The following is a 21,234-nucleotide window of genomic DNA, read 5'->3' as shown; positions in this document are numbered from 1 at the left end:
GCCGGATGAGCAGAAAATGACGATATAATGGAGATATGTTTTGAAACCAGCGAAGATGGCAGCGCGTAATAAAGCTATGCATACCAGCCTCCTAAATTTCTGCCGCTGCCTCATAAGATGCAGTAGACCAGAGCAATAACTACACATTGTCATTTTGTAAATAAGACAACATCTGTATTGCAAACCCCTCCATGTTGCGGTTGCTGTTGTTGTTTTTGGTGTATACCTACCAACGCTATGTCATTGCCATAGAAACCAATGCAGATATTCCAGAAAACGAAAGATCGGCATGGGACACACAAATCGAATCTGAACAGTTGCGCTCCACAATGTGGAAAATCAGTCATTTTAGATCAGATTCCAATCGGATAGACATATAATTGGATTTGGACTGACAGTGTGAATGTAGCCCACATTTTTAGCCCACATTTGTAAATGTAAAAAAAGTGAATTAGGTAACTGAAGGTTTTTTTTTGTTAGCATTCAAATGTAAATTAACAAATACACTTTCAATCATTTTGTAACATCTGTTAAAATCATTTAAGTGCATGATCATGTGAATCGAAAGTTTAATGACATTCGTAAGCATATCAATTTCCATTAAATAATGATCTGTTAATCTGTTCATCATAACTAACAGGTAATAATGTTGTAAATAATGTTCAGTTTTTTGCACCGACCAATCGTTTTGCTTCATCTGACCTTCAGCCATGGGTATTAATTTTGTTTTGCCTGTATATGTTTTTTTGACTCTCAGAGTGATGGTAGCCATTGAATTGCATTACATGAATCACCAAGGACCACGGTTTCAGCTTAAAATCCTCTGGGTGAATAAATTAACAGTAAATCTTCATTTTTTTTCTTAGTGAACTAGCCCTTTAAGTCCAATTTTTCATGCCCTTCCTTCCCTAACTTCCCTCTGTCTCGTCCACTCGAATGTACATCATTGCTTTCGTTGCACAAGTGCCCATTACTGGCGGAACCCTTGCCGTGTTTAAATGGAACACCCTTAGCCCTTTTACACTTGGAATCCGCAATAGAGCTGTTTTTTTTTTTTTTTTCAGTTTTTTTTCAGTTTTTTTCCTTATGAATTTGTTTTACGTAGGCTACCATTCTATAGGACTGTATGTATGATTCGGTTGCTGGGAAAATATAAAAAAAATACACAAACGAAAATGATAATACAATAAACTATAACATTAGGTAACTTTAGGTAGCTACAAGTATTATGTGGTTACATATCAAAATAACTCCAAATACATACACTACAGTTGTGTGGGGTGAGGATAAAGTAAGCTCGATCTGCTGTGACGTCACAGTTATGTTGCAATGTGGTCAATGGATCTAGAAAAGGTTTAAACCACAATCCAAATTAAATTTTAATCGGATTTGGCCAATTCATTCCGATTGATGTGGTTAAATGTGACTTTTTTTTATTCTGACTGTGCTATTAGTCTGATTACAATCAGATTATTAGTGTCCATATAAACGCAGCTAATGTGAATTTGATAATTTAGTCACTGGCTTGATTTACTGACGCATAAACAGCAATAAACGATATTGAGAGAGAGTTTTTTTTTTTTTAAAGTAATTAAACATTGTGTTGATATTGTGGCTTTTACATGTGAACAATATTACTCGGTCTGCATATTTCCACCTACGGAACATCAGCCGTCTTCGTCCATTTCTCACATCCAATTCCACAGCCATTCTTGTACACGCTCTAGTCACTTCACGCATTGATTATTGTAATTCTCTTCTATTTGGGTTACCTCACAAACTCCTTCATAAACTTCAGTTGGTCCAGAACTCAGCTGCCCATATAATTACTAGAACCTCTTCCATTGAGCATATCTCTCCTGTCCTCTATCATCTACACTGGCTTCCTGCTAAATATCGGGTAGAGTACAAGATTCTGCTTCTCACTTTCAAAGCTCTTCACAATCTTGCACCCTCATATCTCTCCGAATTGCTTCATATCTACATCCCGAAGCGTACACTTCGATCTTCTTCATCTGTTTCTCTTGTTGTGCCCTCTGTTCGTTTAGTCACTATGGGGTCCAGGGCGTTCAGCTGTGCTGCTCCTCATCTCTCGAATTCTCTTCCACAATCTTTACAAGAAAGTGATTGTCTGGCTACTTTTAAATCACAAACTTAAATGAGCTTTCTCTGATCAGTTTTAAATATCGTATGTTAAATAGCTGTTGTTTTGTTGTATTGTGTCTTGATTTGTTTTATGACTATCATTCAACTGTACGGTGTCCTTGAGTGTTTTGAAAGGCGCCTTTAAATAAAATGTATTATTATTATTATTATTTATACGGCCAGACACTTGCATGTGTCATTATATTATTAACAGTCTACCAAAATGAAGCTCAAATGGGGTTTTTGACCAGTAAATATCAGACATACAGTAGGCTACGTGTTTTGTCCAACATGAGAACGACCACACCTAGCACACAGTTTTGATCAATTTACAGATTATAAAGTTTATTCAGGGTATCCGCGGGGCATTAAAAAGCATTAAAAGTCATTAAATGGATTTTGCGAAAATTAAGGCCTTAAATGGCATTAAAAAGCATTCAATTTTATTTCTACAGGCATTAAATTTTTTAGATCGTTTTGAAGAAAAATAATACTACCAGTTTATTTTGAATGAAGCCTAAATAATTACTAACTTTGATTTGCTGTCGCAAAATACAGGTGCTGGTCATATAATTAGAATATCATCAAAAAGTTGATTTATTTCACTAATTCCATTCAAAAAGTGAAACTTGTATATTATATTCATTCATTACACACAGATAGATATATTTCAAATGTTTATTTCTTTTAATTTTGATGATTATAACTGACAACTAAGGAAAATCCCAAATTCAGTATCTCAGAAAATTAGAATATTACTTAAGACCAATACAAAGAAAGGATTTTTAGAAATCTTGGCCAACTGAAAAGTATGAACATGAAAAGTATGAGCATGTACAGCACTCAATACTTAGTTGGGGCTCCTTTTGCCTGAATTACTGCAGCAATGCGGCGTGGCATGGAGTCGATCAGTCTGTGGCACTGCTCAGGTGTTATAAGAGCCCAGGTTGCTCTGATAGTGGCCTTCAGCTCTTCTGCATTGTTGGGTCTGGCATATCGCATCTTCCTCTTCACAATACCCCATAGATTTTCTATGGGGTTAAGGTCAGGTGAGTTTGCTGGCCAATTAAGAACAGGGATACCATGGTCCTTAAACCAGGTACTGGTAGCTTTGGCACTGTGTGCAAGAGCCAAGTCCTGTTGGAAAATGAAATCTGCATCTCCATAAAGTTGGTCAGCAGCAGGAAGCATTAAGTGCTCTAAAACTTCCTGGTATACGGCTGCGTTGACCTTGGACCTCAGAAAACACAGTGGACCGACACCAGCAGATGACATGGCACCCCAAACCATCACTGACTGTGGAAACTTTACACTGGACCTCAAGCAACGTGGATTGTGTGCCTCTCCTCTCTTCCTCCAGACTCTGGGACCCTGATTTCCAAAGGAAATGCAAAATTTACTTTCATCAGAGAACATAACTTTGGACCACTCAGCAGCAGTCCAGTCCTTTTTGTCTTTAGCCCAGGCGAGACGCTTCTGACGCTGTCTGTTGTTCAAGAGTGGCTTGACACAAGGAATGCGACAGCTGAAACCTATGTCTTGCATACGTCTGTGCGTAGTGGTTCTTGAAGCACTGACTCCAGCTGCAGTCCACTCTTTGTGAATCTCCCCCACATTTTTGAATGGGTTTTGTTTCACAATCCTCTCCAGGGTGCGGTTATTCCTATTGCTTGTACACTTTTTTCTACCACATCTTTTCCTTCCCTTCGCCTCTCTATTAATGTGCTTGGACGCAGAGCTCTGTGAACAGCCAGCCTCTTTTGCAATGACCTTTTGTGTCTTGCCCTCCTTGTGCAAGGTGTCAATGGTCGTCTTTTGGACAACTGTCAAGTCAGCAGTCTTCCGCATGATTGTGTAGCCTACAGAACTAGACTGAGAGACCATTTAAAGGCCTTTGCAGGTGTTTTGAGTTAATTAGCTGATTAGAGTGTGGCACCAGGTGTCTTCAATATTGAACCTTTTCACAATATTCTAATTTTCTGAGATACTGAATTTGGGATTTTCCTTAGTTGTCAGTTATAATCATCAAAATTAAAAGAAATAAACATTTGAAATATATCAGTCTGTGTGTAATGAATGAATATAATATACAAGTTTCACTTTTTGAATGGAATTAGTGAAATAAATCAACTTTTTGATGATATTCTAATTATATGACCAGCACCTGTATGTACATTTGTGTCATACGCACATGGAACCAGTTTGGTAATTGCCTCCGGCCGGTGCAAAATTGCCGTAACGCCGTTTTGGACAGCGGCGGGCTGGTACCTGGAGACAAAAGGTTGCATCAGTGTTGCCAACTTAGCGCCTTTTCAGGCCCCTTTTGCGACTTTTTTCTAAGAAAGCGCGTTGTGACGAATATAGCGACTTGTTAACCTGATCTAGCTTCCGAGACCCCCTGGTACTATCGCACGAGCGCGAGGTCTTGCTTTCCTGCCGCAGGCGCACCTCTCTGGTTCAGCAGCGCATTAAGTTGAGGATGTGTTGTCAGAGAGCAAATAAAATAGATACTATTGCTTCTAACCTGAGTGATCATTTTACGTGTACATATAGCCAAAATCACAGCAAATGTCTTTATCTTATGTGTATAGTGATTTTTGTCAGACAACGTCTCGATTATAAATCAGGATTTTAGTGCTGGTTTAACATGTCAGGGCTCGAACTTTACTTTCCAGACCGGACAAGGACCTGATTAAAACGTCAAAAAAAAAAAACAGCAACTTGGGAATCACCAAAACGCGAGTATGACTGATTTTATTACATTTAGTGTTTGTGGGGATCGATAGTGGATAATAATAGGCTGTATAATGTACTGACGATAACAAGGTTGCGCTGTTGAGGCTCGCGCAACATCTCGAGGAGAAATGGAAACATGAGCGAAGCACACACAAAAAGAAACTCAGTTAAACATACTGCAGTAAAAATTCAAAATGTGGAGTTTTTATAACTTGATACTGTTAAGCAAAACCACACAACCAAGAATGCTGTTTTCCTAAATAGGCTACCATCACGATTAAAAACGTGACACTGATTTCATACAACAGTTCAATTAACAAGTAGCTAATATCAAGCCACTTACATTTTAGAAGGAATATTGACTGTTTTTGTTCTATTTTATCAGCGAAAATAGTTTCAAACAAAGATCACAGCAGTACCAAAGCGCAACACTCAGCCTTGTTTTCATTACTGAATGATTCAGCGTTTTGAACGAATCGGTTGAGTCAAAGATTAAATCACCCATTCATAAACAACTGCCTCATTCTTGAATGAATCAGCCATTTGAATGAATCGTTTGAATGAATGAATAAATGACCCACTCATTAAGCGGTTTACTTGCCGCCACCTACTGGTGGTTTAGTTTCATTTTTAAAGTATCATTTCCCCCCCAACATTTCATGTTTGTATTTTTAAAAAATATTTAAAACAATCCCATAACATTAATGCAGTTGTAATCAATCAAAAAATATGCAGATTTACATATGTCAAAGCTGCAATATTCTGAAAGGATATTGCTTCAAAACAAATTTATATTTCCACCACCACCACAAAAAAAAAAAAAAAAAAAAAAAACTATTTTTTTCCAGACAAGCAACTGTTTTACTTGTACAAGTGAATGACCGATTTACGCCTGTCCACATGACAAGGCTTAATGTCGAGCCCTGTATGTAATCTTAATGAGCCGCGTTTCAGTCACCATTTCATATTGTCTGACAACAAAAACAGAAAAAATATATAGATGAAACAATTTTATTGGGAATTTGGCTGTATTAAAATATATTATGTGAGCAAAAGGGTAGCAGCAGAGAAGCAAACAAATGTAAAGGGCTGACACTTGGCAGAATGCGAATACAACAATGACATGATGAATATTCTAATTGCCGTATGTCGTCATCTATCGACATTTAGCGGCATATATATATATATATGCAGGGCTGGGGAGTAACGGAATACATGTAAGAGCGTTACGTAATCAGGATACAAAAATCCAGTAACTGTAATTCGTTACAGTTACGTCAAAAAGCGTAGTAATCAGATTAAAGTTACATTTTGAAAAAGGGGGAATACTATCAGGATTACAAAAGAAATTTCATTTTAAAAAGAAATAAATCATTATTTTGCCATAATAACACTATATTAAGTGCTGCTTTATTATACAGTATTTCCTGGTTCTGTTGCCAGTGATGACTCACGCGAGCCACCCGCTGGTGCATGCGCAAATAACACCCGTCTACAATCTCCTCAGACGCAGATAATTGCTGCTGCTAGTGTAGACGATGCTTCTTGCGGGGATAAACGCTTTCAATTCATGGAAATTTCGCTGCTATTTTATCTTCAAAGAAGAAAATGTGAACGACATGGTTGTACAGTGCAAACTCTGCCTTCCAGCTACAAAAACACTTTCTTTATCAAAGGACTAAAAAATAATCTGTAATACCATAATGTAGCCACTAGATGTCTGTATAGCCCTTTATATATATATATATATATATATATATATATATATATATATATATTTTTTTTTTTTTTTTTCAGGGCTGTGTATTCCCAAGTTGTGGAAATAAGACATGATTGCTTAGTTTTAATGGGTTTTAAAAGTAACCAAAATGCTAAATATTAAAAATTTAAGCAGAACAAATATGAACAGAAATGTTTGATCTGAGCTTGTTCAGTTTGGTTATGATCTGATGTCACTTTTATATTTTTAAGCTCTAAACAACAACAACAACGCTAATAATATTGCAATAGATAATTTATCAGATTTTAAAAATATTTTTATTGTTGAGACCCATTCAAAAGTATGGAACGTGTGACATTTAAAAACTTGCAGAAATTGAGAAGAATTCTTTCTTTATATAGGCCTATGTGACCTTGAAGTAATCCAAAAGTAATCAGATTACATTACTTTTATATTGTGGTACTTGGATTACATTATGGAATACTTTTTTTATGAATTAATTTGTAACTGTAATGGAATACATTTTTTAAGTAACCCTCCCAAGCCTGTATATATGGCATTAAAAAAATGGCATTAAAAAGCATTAAATTAGATTTGATGAAACCTGTAGAAACCCTGTTATTATAGCTAGGTGGGTACTCAGTTTTTCTGTAATTTGTCCAAAATCTCATGTTATAAAAGATGAAGTGCTTATATATATATAGAGAGAGAGAGAGAGAGAGAGTTTCTTGAGTAAAGAAAACGCTGTACTTATTCAAACAACCAGTTCTTATGTACTCTTGCAAACGAGCAGAGACAGTCCAAACTGCGTGCGGCACTTCATTCATGATAGAGAGGCAGGTGGAGTTATGAGGTTTGACCGACAGTTTATAGATCCAATGGCTCTTTTTGATACATTTCATTGGTTAAATATTTGCAAAACCCACAGACAGATGTAAAGGGCGACCAAAAATACGAAATATGGAGATATGAGGTTTCTCATATAAAATGTTTAAATATCCCGATATTTGAAATTTTGTTAATTTAAATAGTAATTGTCTTACATTGTTTTACCATTAGAGAGAAATAATAATAATTAAAATATATATAATTTCTCCTCATTGTAATTGGGCCACCCCTGGACGTGTGAGCATAGGCACGTGCCTAGAATGCCTATGCATAAATCCGACCCGAGTCCAGTGATCCTATATCTCTCTCTTCTCTCCTTCTCATCAGTTCTCGTCTCATTAGCCAGTTTCCATTATAAATTTGCGCAAAACTAAAAAACTATTGTGAAATGACAGCGTTTCTCGCAATAAGTCATTCCAAAAATCATGGCAACAGATGTTAGTAGGTTTAAGTATATCGCAGCCATTGCACTAGCCATTATTTTTTATCGAAGGAGATGTAGGCAATCCAAGCATTAATGGCAAGGAAAGCCCCTTGCACTTGGGAGTGGCCACATATGAGGTGTTTCTGTGTGTTTCTCCTTCCTATCTGCTTCGAGGTCTTAATAAATTGTGGCATTTCTTTGTTGTTTAGAATCCAGTAATCCCGTAATTCTTTATGAGTTTAATAAAGAACTCTGTTTCATCTTCTGTCCAAACATACCACACCTTTAAAGAATGATTAACTTTTACATATGCCAGATGAACTGTAAATGCGAAAAAACTGTTTACATTGCAGTTTTGCGAAATATTCCTTTTTCGAATTGCCTGAAAAACCACCTCATGTCAGCGTAAAAACCTTTTTTGCAATATATGGGAGTTTTTGCAAAATTGACGTGTTTCCATTAGGTGTATTTTCAGTTTGCAATTTCAATTTGCACAATTTGAAGGGTAATGAAAACACAGCTACTAACACGCCAGTGGGCGGGGCCAAAGATGCAATGGTGTAGAAGTAGGCGTTGATCTGCAATGGTGGTCTTTAGACGCACTATACATCATAATGTGACAAAATCCAAAATGAGTTGTTTTTGCAGCTTGGTTTCAATAAAAGCTGTTTGTGGACTAGCAAGGAAGTTTTGAGTTCTGAATTTTACTGGATGTTTTAATAGTACAATGACTTCTTATATGTTAAAAGATCAAGGTAAATTTGATTTCTTAATTCATGACTCCTTTAACATTTTATGTCAGATATGCAGTATTGTTTCATGGGAACATAAAATCCACCAAACTGTAGGAATGACCCAGATACTACAATTTATTCAAAAAGTACAAGTACCAATTGATTGGTTTAACCCAAAGCAATCACTGTATCCATCTGCTGTAAAGATCTTCATCCTGTGCACACATTCAGAAATTGCCACCAGAAAAAATGTTACGTCAGCTTTGATAGTGAAATGGCATAAGTTCTTGTGTGTCTCGTGACCGATTGTGTCATGCTGAAGTTCTGTTGTATCTTTTGTTTTTATTGAGATATGACTGTGTGTGTTGCTGCGTTCACAGAGCAGGATAATTTGTAAAGATTAAAACCTTTAGTTCCACTCTGTTCTTCACATATAAATACCGTATGGCTTCAGAATACTTGGAATGCAACACAAATTTTTGATAATACTTTTATCCTGTTTTTGGTCTGTTTTTGCAATAAATACTTGTGACTGTACTTTTATTTGCCTGTTACGTGTTTTATATTATTGAAAAGTGGTTAGGTTTAGGGTAGGGGTGGAGTAAGGTGTGAAATATAAATATCAATATATCTAGGAAAGTGTAAATATTTATAAAATAATTTCTACTTTTACAAATATAAGCAAAGAATTAAATGTGTCTTGATCTGACGCATAAGGTAAACAACTGAAAGCAATGCTGTACCCTGCTTATTGAAAAATTATGCTAAAGGGGTACAAAGACAAAGGAAGGGAAAAAAAGGTAGGGTTAACAACTCACCGCAGCGGCAACATTAATGCTGTATTCCCGATAGTCCAGAAATGTCATTATATTGCCCCGGGGTCTGCGTATACAGGTGGTGCTGTTTGCATATGTACCTGCAGATGAAACTGTAGCCTCCAGCAAAAATGCACCAAAATAAAACAGCAAAGCGATGAAATGGTAGAACATATCCTGTAAATGGGAGACAATTTATAATGTTTATGATGTGTACAGATCAAAGGATGGATAACTTACAATAATAACTTATAATGGCTTTTTAAAATCTGTTTTAAATTTATTCACTGATTAAAATGAGCAACATAATTATATATTCACTGCACTATTATTGACCTCAGTTATTAAACAACATTGACAAATGGTTAATGTAAGTTGTCACGTTTGGTTTTGGACCTTGAATCACTTTTAGGTTTTCATGTCTTTTATTTTTTAATTGTCATAGCTATGTTCTTAGTTTTGTCATGTTCCTGGTTATGTCATGTGATTCCTTTGCTCTATGTGTCATGTTGTTTTTGGTTTATTCTATAGTCATGTGTTTCTCTGTTCTGTTTGATCGTTGGGTCATTATGCTTGTTCAACTTCATGCAGCGAATCGTGCAGCGAATCTTGCCGAACGGTCTGACAAAAGCAATGGTTAGAAAATATGTCCGACTTTGATCGGCGCTGCAGCTGCCTTACGATCACATGTGCCATCAAAGTACTGTGAGAGCAAAACGAGACCAGCCACCTAGGTCATGTGCTGTAATTGCTCAAAATAGGCTGTGAAAGCCTTGATGACGACACACTTTATTCTCATTGGTCAGATTCTGTGATGACAAGGACCACGTGTGTTGTGTGTTTTTTCTTAGACAAGTTCCTGTATTTAACCAGTCTTGATATTGAATATCTGATATTCAAAACATGGGAATTTCAATCGCATCCACTTCTTCGACTACAATCAACACAAAAATTGCTTGGTCTGCCATGAATGACATTGGTTCAGCACACTATGGAAAGCATGAAGTATCTGACCTGACGGGCGTTTCTGTACTCCTCCCACACATTAATCTCGAACAAGCCTAATCACACCTATTGGTTTATTCTAGTCATGTGTTTCTCTGTTCTGTTTGGTCATTGGCTGATTGTTTGATTACTCTCAGGTAGTGCTGGGCGGTATACCGGTTCATATGGTATACCGGTTTCAATTTCGAGACCGATATGTATTTTTCAAAAACCGCCACACTGGTGTGTAGCTGAAACAGCTGCTGTCTCTATTTAATGGTCATGAAGAGCGCTGTGTAGAGTGTATAGAGAGTGGACTTCTATTAACTGCATACCCTTCTTACACTAATGGAAACAACTTTATAACACAACAATAAATAACTCATAAAACTCTCTTTAATACTGCAAATACCATGTAGAGCCATATGATTTTCACGATGCAGAAAACACAGATGAAATCACGGAATCCAGTCACAAATGGAACTTACTGTATAAAGCGGAACGTCACAGAATTTGGCAATTTTTGGATGAATAAATCAAAAGTAGGGCTGTACAATGAATCAGATATAGATACGGACTAGTGTCTGTGAATATTAAAGCTAAAAAAGACTGCTATTGAAATCTGAAGTCTGTATGAATGAGCGCCGCAGTTTCGTCTATTACTAACGCTACACATACTGAAGCAGGCGTGACGCTCGCGATGATTTCATGCTGTCTGTCTGCTGTCATGTATTATATATATGAACAACTTCATCTGCAGAGCTGCTCTTAGAGTCACTTTATGAACATTTCACCGTTTAATTTGATAAAACTATTGTCATTTGCCGTATCATATACACAGGAAGTCAAAGGTCTTCACGACTCTGTCAAAATAAAAGTTCGGTATAACTTGAAATAACAGAAATATACTATTGTACAATCGAGTATACTTTAATTACTAGAGATAATAATAATAATAATAACACAGTTTATTAAAACACAAACTCAAAGGTCTTCAATAAAATGACAGAAATTGCACAGTAAAAATGTAGCTTACTTATTAATATTATTAATTTAATTAAATAATTAAATTATTTGATTACATTTTAAACTAAATTGTTAGTTTTATTAACTGATTTGATTACATTTTTAAATAAATTTTTATTTGTCCTTACAATGTTTATATAATATATTCCTTGTACTCCTTACAGTAAAATATGCCAAAATAAAGATCCAGTGAAAAAAAAACGTGATATACCGTGAAACTGCCAGAATCTTAAAAAAAAAAAAAAAACGCCCAGCACTACTCTCAGGTGTTATGTGATAAGTCCATGTGTATTGATAGCCCTCGTGTTCCTTTGTTTCTTGTAATCCCTCTGTCGGTAAAAGTTTGTCAAGTTTGTTTATGCCAAGTTCTAGACAAGTTTATATTGTTTATTTCATGGTTTAGTTTTGTTTGTTTGGCTCGTTTTGTTTAATAAACTGCACATGGGTTCCACATTCATCTCCCTTCAGTGGACTGTTACATAAGTGTGGGTAGACCATGAACATTAATCATGGTTATACAGTAGACATTACTCAGCACTGGAGTTGAGGCCATGGCCACTATTGAAAACTGGCACTGTGTTTATTCTATGACACCTAAGTCTTGTTATTAGATCGATCTGAGCCAAAGGCCTATTCTACAGCTTGGCTGTATTGAAAATCCTTTTATTTTTTTTATTTTTTTCTTCTTCCTCCTTGTCCTCCTCGTTTCTGGGGGCCAGCTTAAAATGCTTAATGTAAGATTAGAGTTTGAAAATCCCCCACTGATTTACATTTTTCACTTTTCAAAATCGTGATTTTTGAGCATAACAACAAACATGACAATATGTGAGCACTGGCAAAGGGGGTCTAATTTGATGTTTTATTTACAGGTATTTCTTGTTACAGCAACTATCCAAAAAAAAAAAAATAATAATAATAATAAAGACATAGTAAAAGGCATAGTTTCTAATATGTTTTAAAATTACCTTTATATTACACAAATAAAGATCTAGTTTTAATAGTTTTTGTAATTTTAAAGTGAACTGCTAGCATATAAAATAACCTGAAAAAATGACCTTAAACAGATCTTGCAAGCACCTGTATTTCCTGCTCTACCAACCCTGTGACCTTGAGCCAGGTCTTTAACACCAAACTCTACTTGTCCTGGCAATTAGTAATCTACACTAAAGTTTCAACTCCATGTATGTGTCAGAGCTAGTCTGAGAACTGTGCATTTGTAAAGTAATACATACTCACCATGAAATTCCAGTCAGTGTTAATTTTGTCAGCCAGGCCCAGCAGAAACAGGGCGAGGTATACAGATGAACAGATGAACATGGTTACTGACACAAACATCACCCATCCCTGCAACAATGGCACGGACACATTCGTCGACGCTACTAATATCCACACCAATCCTCCAAACACCTAGTGTTTAAAAAATAAAAGAAAATAAATTTCTGAATTCAAAGACCTCAAAGTTTGTGTAATATAATTGGTGTGTACAGACATAATAAATATAATAAATATAGTATTACTGTATTCTCTATCATCATAACAGCCTTACTATTATGACTTCCATTTTTTAGTTATCGTGATATATACTGCCATAATACTACAAGGGACATACCTTTGTGAATTATAAAAGTTTAACCTAATATGTATTGAAATAGCTATAAACAACAACACTTACAATTTCCAAACAAATCAGGGCCCCGGAATACGTCCTCAGTATTTCCACTCCAAGGGGTAGAGAAATAGTCGGTGCTGGGAAGGAGGTAGTGGCTGGGTTCGGTGTTTCCGCCATCCTCATTCAGCTCAACACAGGTTGAACAAAAGACTAATGCATAGGAGAATCCTGCTGGAGTCATGTATCAGGAACAGGTCTGACAGGTGTGCGGCCACTCCCATTTTGTTCTGTCCTTTCTCACTCCCACAGTTCTGCCAATCCCCTGGGACTGAGGACATTCAGTTTCATTTACTGTGAATAAATACCTACTTTAAAAAGTAGATATTTAAATACCTGTTTAAAAGGAGGTATTTAAAACATGCTTCTCAGTTTTTATTTTCCTTGCACCATATGATTTTTCTTCTTCTGTTCGGCCATGTACAAAAATAACAGAACAGTTTCACAACTTTGGTTAATGATTAATGCATATGCTTAGGTTCAACATACCTGAGTAAATATTATGTTACACCCTAAAATGATTTTAAAGGAAAGCCCAGATAATGTATATTTCTTCCAGTGCTTTGTGGAGTTATAAAATTCATGTATAGAGTTTAAAAGGATATGTTTGATTTGATTTAAAGGTCCTGAATGAAATAAATATACTAACAGCTGAAGTGGAATCATAATGAAAGGGTTAGAAGTCTTTCTGAAAAGGTGATTTTCAATAGAAAACATTCATCCGTGAATAGAGGTGAAGTGCACAGGCCTATTCATAAATTATTGCCTAGTTTTGTGGATAAGACCACTGTTTTAGTGACTCTTTGTAAAATGATGAGGGATATACTGAACACTCTCATTAATGTGTGCAGAAATTTGAAATTTGAAGTACCTTAGCTTCACATGTGACATCGCCATGATTAACAGATAGCAAGCATGCAATTCTAGTTATCTGCTGGGAAAAGAAGTACTATCTGTTCAGATACTGATAAGTATTACCTACTGATAAGTATTACCTTATGTCAATAATAAATCTTTTAGTCTTTTATTATATATATAGTCTTTTATGATGAAGCAACGGTATTATTGAATTATAAGAAGTGAGACTCGAGTCTGCAAATGAATAATAAAACAGCTGTTAATTTATAATTTTATATTGTACTTAAGGAACCATTTACAGTAATCAGAAAAATGAGATTGCAGTAGCTTATTGTAATTTTTTTTTTTTAAATTAGTTTTGCCAGTATTTTGCCATTAAAAAAAAAAGCATGACAAGATCTAACAGTGAAGGATTTAGAGTGAAAAGTTCTCTACATTTACATTTACATTTAGTCTTTTAGCAGATGCTTTTATCTAAAGCGACTTACAAATGAGGAGAGCAATAGAAGCAATCAAAGTAACAATAGGGCAACAATATGCAAGTACTGTGACCAGACCCAATCTAGCACAGTACATGTAGCAAGTTTTTTTTTTTTTTTTTTTTTTAAAGATATAAAATAGTAAGTAAGTGTTAATGGGTCAAGTGTTGCTGAAAAAGATGCATCTTCAGCAGTTTCTTGAAAATGACTAAAGACTCAGCAGCTCAAGTTGAGTTAGGCAGGTCATTCCACCAGCAGGGAACAGTCCAGGTAAAGGTCTGTGAAAGTGATATTGTGCCTCTTTGCAATGGCACCACAAGGATGCAACTTGCAAAACACAAGCTTCTGGATGGCACATAGGTCTGAAATAATGAGTTTAGGTATGGGGTGCCAAGCCAGTGGTTGTTCTGTAGGTAAACATCAGTGCCTTTTGTTTCGAGCAGCAATTGGCAACCAGTGCCAATCTAAAGAAAATGGCATAGACACTTACAGACCCCTTGTTATCTTATTTACTTTTTATTTAATTTAAGTGATTAAAAGGGTGATGGATAATTTTCATAAAATCAAAAACATCAAAACATTTTTGCAAATTCAAAATACAGAGACAAGATATATGACATTTACTCATACATTAGCTTAGCATATTAAAAATAATGATATAAAAATAAAACTCTTTCCCTCTGTGGCCATTAAACCATCACAAGACTAAAGTTGCTGAAGTGTTTTTGTTTTTGACAAACTCACATATGTAGTACTGTGCGGCTCCACAATCTACCTGACTCCAGCCTCCGGTACTACCAAGCTGCATACAGCCACCTTTACCACTGTGAGACCCCTGCAGAGCCCAGACTGTGGGATTCAAGAGGGGCTTACCATCAACATACATGTACCCCACCTCTGTCACCCCTACCTGTAGTCCTATGAACACATGAGTAAGATCAGCTTCTCTGATATAGTTGGCCAACAAGGTGTTTGTCTCTGTAGTTCTGGGCATAGCAAGAGACCCCCCACGCAATTTGCAGTTTAGAAGTGAGTCTTCATACCTCCGTGCCTCTGTCACCAGCAGGTAAAACTTGTTCTCAGTCTCCCTGATACCTAGAACCACTTTAATGAAATTGACAAAACATAGTACTGGTTAGTGTCTTGTAAACATTTGTCTGTGTTTTCGGGGGAAATAATTGTGACATGCAATATGGAATGGAGCTGTTGTCTCAGCTCATCTAGTATTAATTTTGCATGGGAGCAAAGCTCTAAAAAACACAAAAAACATCTTTCAGTTATAAAAGTCTATTTTTGCTGCATGATGATAAGAATTATGAGGTTTTGAGTCAATAAATATATTTATTAAGAATTTATAACAATATTTATTATAGCATTTATTTGGCATGTGTTGTGAATTAAAATTTATTCATGCAGTTAGGTTAATCAACAAATTATAATTAATTTGTTAAAGAGTAATTAGTCAATAATAAAATCTTTGGGGGTTTTTTAGTGCACATTTGTGTAAAGGTTTAAGAGGGTTAAACGTTTTTTAGGTTTGTGTATTGTTTCTTATGTTGACTAATATCATGGAAATGGCATGATTATCACAATGGAGAACAAATTCGATTAATTAAACACACAAGTCTCACCATTCTTAAGAAACCTGACAGCATTTCTCAGTTTGCTTATATTGATGTCCATCTGTCTGACAACCTTTCTGTACCTCCCACAGTCACAGGTCGTTCCTGTCACACAAATTGTGCAGCCTTTAGGTAGTGTTATCATCATTCATCAAAAATAATAAATATGAAGAAAAAAGAAACTGTTTTATTCGGAGGTCTGACACAAGTATTTTTTATTATATAAAATGCATTCAGTACCAGGCTTTCCTTTTAACCCTGGGAGACCATCAACTCCTTGTTGTCCCTTGTCACCTGTCACAGTAACAGATTAACAGTTACAGTTTAACCTCTGACATTTCATTAAAACATACAGTCTAATTTAACTAAACATTAGCCACTAATTATTAATATTACAAGCTCCTATCAATTATTTATAGAATCCAGTAATAACAGTGAATAACCAGTAGATGGCAGCAGTACACATACTTCTCCCTTATCTGCAGAGCAAATTGTGCAAGTCTCCAACTAACGATGATTTTCCTTTTGAAACATTAGTGTTTGGTCCTGGTATGAAAATAAACACTTGGGAAGTAAATCTATGTCTTTTCTTTTCTTTATTCTTTTCTTTTCTTTTTCGATTATGCAATTATTTTCAGAGTAAGTAGAGAATCATTTCAAATTATGAATCAATGTATCAGATACAGTGTTAAGTTATCAACATAGCATACATAAACTAACAGCATTCAGTCTCCATTTAGTGTCTAACCTCTCGTTCCTCTAGGGCCCATCTTTCCCATTTGGCCCATCTCTCCTTTTTCTCCATATTCACCGGTCAGGCCTATGGAAGAAGAAAACAAGGTTACTGGTTATCTGACTCTGCCAAAATTGTCTCATAATGCTTTTCCAAAGGAATCAAGCACACTATCAAAGCAAAATAAGTCTTGTTATGTGCCTACTCTTTTAGTCTCAATCGTTGCATTTTGTGTGTGGCAAAATTATATTGTGTCAGTAGTCTTTGATATAAAACTGGTTAAATTACATTTTCCAGCTCATTAAAAGGTTTGAGACAGCTGATTTTGGGACTGCTTGTGACAGCCTTGGACCAAAGCTCCTAATTAAATATCCATCTGGAAATGTGTAATAGACATTCCTGAGATTTGAAAAGCAATAATAGGATACAATTGCTTTCATTTCTGTACTGTCATTCAATATCATCTCTGTGATTACTCATTTTGGCTGAGTGGCACTGACATTCCCATAAGTATTTTCTCATACTGTATTCTTCTTCTTCTTCTTCTTCTTCTTCTTCTTCTTCAAACAGAAGAAAGTGTTTCAGTTGTTGTTTGCCATCTGCAGTGATTGCTCCATTTATTAAAATATTTCATTTATAGTGCAAACTATGCTGGAAAACTGGAATGATAATTTCCTGTACTTGTTTAAAATGAATTAAAGCAGAGACTACCATGGCTTTGCCAGTCAAACCCACTAGTTCTCAGATTCCCTCTTTTCAGATTAACATTTAGCTGCCATGTATAGCATTTTGCTGATATGTTACATTTAGATGCATAGATAAAAATACAACTGAAATTTGCAGTAAACAGCCATTCTAAAACTTAATGCCTCTGTGGTCACTCTGTAGAGTGAAAAAACAGGCTAACAGCCTTCCTGGCATTTTTGCTTTTTTTTAGTAAAGTACATTTATGTTTGGAAGAGAGGGCACGTTTTGATTGCAATTCCAGGCGTTCTTGTACTGGTTCGATTAACAGCTTGCCTGGAAGAGGCTTGTCTGCTGCAGAGCTCTACAGATTACACTTCCATCTTTGAACACATGGCGACACCGCTGCCCCTGGCCTCAATTAACATGTCTGCCTGCCACTGACGTGACTTCCCTCAAGGGAAGATGTGGTCTGGCAGAAGCAGACTGTCTTCCAGCTACACTCTGATGCCCAGTGAGGGCAAGGACACATCAAACAGCTAACTTCAGGTCAAACTTAGTACAGTAGTACACATGCTATGCTACCACTTCTTCAGAGTGGTACAGAAGAGACTAATGTCTAGCATTTAGGAAATTCCAACAGCTTGATCAGTGTAATACACCTCAAGAATCTTGTTGTCTGAGCAGTGTTACTGCTTAATTTTATAAAAATACATGGTTTATTCCACAAAACTCACAAAAGTTCACAAAACTCTGGACTACTTATTGTACCTAAGATTTCAAAGTCAAAAAGGAAAGCTCTTTTTGCATTTGGCTCCTAAACTCTGGAAAGGCCTTCCTGAAAATATGTGGGGCTCAGATAATACTCTCTCAGTTTAAATCTAGATTAAAGACACAACTCTTTAGCCAAGCATTCACATAACAAATCTCATAACAGTATTACAGTTATGTCTGATGAAAGTATAACAATTGCAAATTATCATCTGCGTCTGAAATAATAAGATTAGCAGCTACGCTAATCCTTGTCCTTTGCTTTCCTATTTCTGTCTTGGGATGCCCATACCAAAGATACTAGACCATTGGACCCAGATGCAGGCCCTTACTGCAGATAATACCAAAAACATATGGATTTGCAAGACTCCATAATATTTTCCTTATATTGAAATCACCATGTTCAATAGCTGTATTTACTGCCTTAATAACATGTCGAATGGTAGCAAAATTTTACATCTGTTTAACTGAACATGTGACTTGCATCTTAGAATATGTATTATATGACATTATTTTGTTGCCAGAGGAGGATGAGTATGAGGATAAAAGTATTTTTATTATTATTATTTAATATTATTAAATTAATTATTTAATTCCCTGTTCATTATGGCCAACGTGCATTTACCTGAAACAATCAGTTTTGTGAAAAGTGCTATACAAAATAAATATAAATTAAACTGAAAAATGTGAATTTTTCCATTAACAGCACAGAAAGAGCAACTGCATTAGAAAGCTTTATTAAAGCAGCTGATTTGAGTTTACTGGATATTTTTGGCTATGAACAGTAAACAGACATGCTTAACCAACTTCCCTATAATCTATAACTGATTCATTAAATAACAAACCAACAACGTCTCAGAGACCTCGCTGACCAGGTGGGCCGGTTTTCCCCATTCTTCCCTCTTCACCGTCTGCTCCCACTCCACCTGGATCGCCTGTTAGATGAAGACAAAGTTAGAGATTGGGGCCTCTCAAACAGAAAATGTACAGACAGGTCTTACCCAAACACGCTTCTCCGTTACATTGCAGCTGTTTAAATACAGACAGTTATTCAATATCAAGAAGGGTGAGTTTATTGGCATTGCCAAAAGTATGAGCTGTGGGGAGAGACATTTCCTCTTAAGTTTTTTTGTTTGTTTATGAAACAAACAAAACTATATGTGTGTGTGAGTGTGTGTGTGTGTGTGTGTGTGTATGTGTATGTGTGTATATATATATATATATATATATATACACATATACACATATACAGTCAAACCAAAATTTATTCAGACACCTTGAACATTTTATTCATTAATTCAGTTTATTCACTATAGTTTAAAAAAATGGTAATCAAATATAAGATCTCAGAGTTAAACTGTGTCAGAAAAAAATAATCTTAATTATGTCAGATAACACTTAAGCAAAACATGGTCAGGTCAAAGTGTCTGAATAATCTCCACATCTCATATCCAGAAATAGCATCATTTCTTATATGCGTACTGTTTAACGTAATGGAATGATCACTGACACGTTAATATTCCACGCTATTTCCTTTGCTGAGACTGTGATCCTTTCAGTGACAGAACCAACATTTTAACAAAGGCACATTGTTGGTTTTACCAGCAGGGTTCCTGTAATACGAGAAGCTACTGTAACACATTAAATTGATGATTTCATCTGTATTTCATCTGACAACAACCAACCAGCAGTGAGCCAACAAATGTAAAAAGTTGTAATCTGTAAGAGTTACCTTAAAGAGTTATTTCTACCTGACCTAAATTTAAGTTATTTAGGTCTATACAGTAATGCCCTGCAATGGACAGGCCATTCATTGAGGGTGTTTCCCTGCCTTTGGCCTGAGGCGCTGAAATAGGCTCCAGCATCCTGCTTAGGACAAGCAGTTTGGAGAATAAATGTTTTGAATAAAATAAATTAATTTAGATGTTACCACATGAATTATCATAGCAATTTCATAGCGATTATTTTCACAAAGTGAAGGTTATTTATCCACACTAATATTTAATGATAATGTTTGACCAGAGCAAATAATAATAATAATAATAATAATAATAAATTACAAACTGGCTTTTCTGAAATCTGTAATAGTAAAAAATGTTAAAGGATGATTTACAAAGGTGATAAAAACATCATCTTCTTTTTTTTTTTTCATTAAAAAATAAAATAAAACAATACCTTTTGATCCAGGGAGAATGCTGTTGGAGCAAATTTCGGTTGTAGTACAATAAAGGTATAAATTACAAAGAAATAGAAATAAAAAAAGTTTCCAGCTAAACGTTTGTACATCCATGACTTGAATTGGAAACTTTGCTCTGTTCTCAAGAGGAGAGTGAAAAGGGAGTTTTACATATGTTTACCAGACCTTATCATATCTGTGTTTAGCTTTCAAACAACACTGTCCAGAACGCAGACTATCTCCTTGCACTACAAGTGAGGAATTTGGTTGTGTGAAGAAATGTTGCCATCCTGAAGATAATTTCTGATAGAATATGGCAAATATACATACTGTATGAAAGAAGATGCATGTTTATTTCATGTTTAGAAATGTTAAGAAATGCTTTATTAATAGTCAAAACAGAAGTGTATTATTGATCTAGTGTGTACAATCTGTGATTAACAAAGCATTTATTGATTACATTTATGCTTTAAGCTTCCACTAATTTTTCACAAATGGTTGGTACTCACTCCAAGCTATATGTACCGTGAAGCAAATTTGTCCTTGAAAAATCCTTGTACTGAGTACATATGTTCTGGAGTTTGCCTTTTTGTTTATTTTGAAGAATTGCCCTCCATATTTCACCCAAATACTTTCTGGATTTCTCATACTGTTTTTCATATATTAATGACAACATTTTAAAACACATACCACTTAATGTCAAATTATAGTCAAACAGCACATTTTAGAACGTTAGTTACTGTATCCAATCTTTTGACCTGTGATCTGTGAAA

General features: G+C 35.5%; 2 protein-coding genes across 3 annotated transcripts in view; both read right to left on the bottom strand.

Annotated features, from left to right (window-relative positions):
* The window catches only part of mal2 (mal, T cell differentiation protein 2), a 29,169-nt gene extending 15,619 nt beyond the window's left edge, over positions 1–13,550 (bottom strand). Inside the window, exons 1-3 of one of the 2 annotated variants that reach the window (XR_007925715.1) lie at positions 13,145–13,550; positions 12,709–12,879; positions 9,466–9,639 (exon numbers count right to left, since the gene is read on the bottom strand). Coding sequence is in view for 1 of the 2 variants with exons in the window: in XM_051866829.1 (XP_051722789.1) it covers positions 9,466–9,639; positions 12,709–12,879; positions 13,145–13,264 (465 nt within the window). In the remaining variant the exon portion in view is untranslated. The remainder of the gene's footprint in view (positions 1–9,465; positions 9,640–12,708; positions 12,880–13,144) is intronic. The other variant, XM_051866829.1, reaches the window with a different exon arrangement.
* Positions 13,551–14,970: 1,420 nt separating this feature from the next.
* Positions 14,971–20,625, bottom strand: colec10 (collectin sub-family member 10 (C-type lectin)). The gene is made up of 6 exons (XM_051866827.1): positions 20,461–20,625; positions 19,149–19,220; positions 16,846–16,917; positions 16,338–16,391; positions 16,107–16,202; positions 14,971–15,579 (listed from the first exon to the last, which is right to left on the bottom strand). Exons 1-6 carry the CDS (start codon positions 20,573–20,575, stop codon positions 15,173–15,175), a joined length of 816 nt encoding a protein of 271 aa, XP_051722787.1. The 5' UTR covers positions 20,576–20,625; the 3' UTR covers positions 14,971–15,172.
* Positions 20,626–21,234: the final 609 nt, after the last annotated feature.

This window comes from Ctenopharyngodon idella, chromosome 16 (genome assembly GCF_019924925.1).
Source record: "Ctenopharyngodon idella isolate HZGC_01 chromosome 16, HZGC01, whole genome shotgun sequence".
NCBI classification, from domain to species: Eukaryota; Metazoa; Chordata; class Actinopteri; order Cypriniformes; family Xenocyprididae; genus Ctenopharyngodon; species Ctenopharyngodon idella.
Note: the sequence above shows the minus strand (reverse complement) of the source record. Positions and strands in the feature narration are given on the sequence as shown.

Coding starts and splice junctions, on each gene's coding strand:
- colec10 (XM_051866827.1), bottom strand. CDS start 20,575: ATGGATGTACAAACGTTTAGCTGGAAACTTTTTTTATTTCTATTTCTT. Junction 16,918..19,148: donor CGGCCCACCTGGTCAGCGAG/GTCTCTGAGACG, acceptor CTTCTTCCATAG/GCCTGACCGGTGAATATGGA. Junction 15,580..16,106: donor TGTCAGGTTTCTTAAGAATG/GTGAGACTTGTG, acceptor ATTTCATTAAAG/TGGTTCTAGGTATCAGGGAG.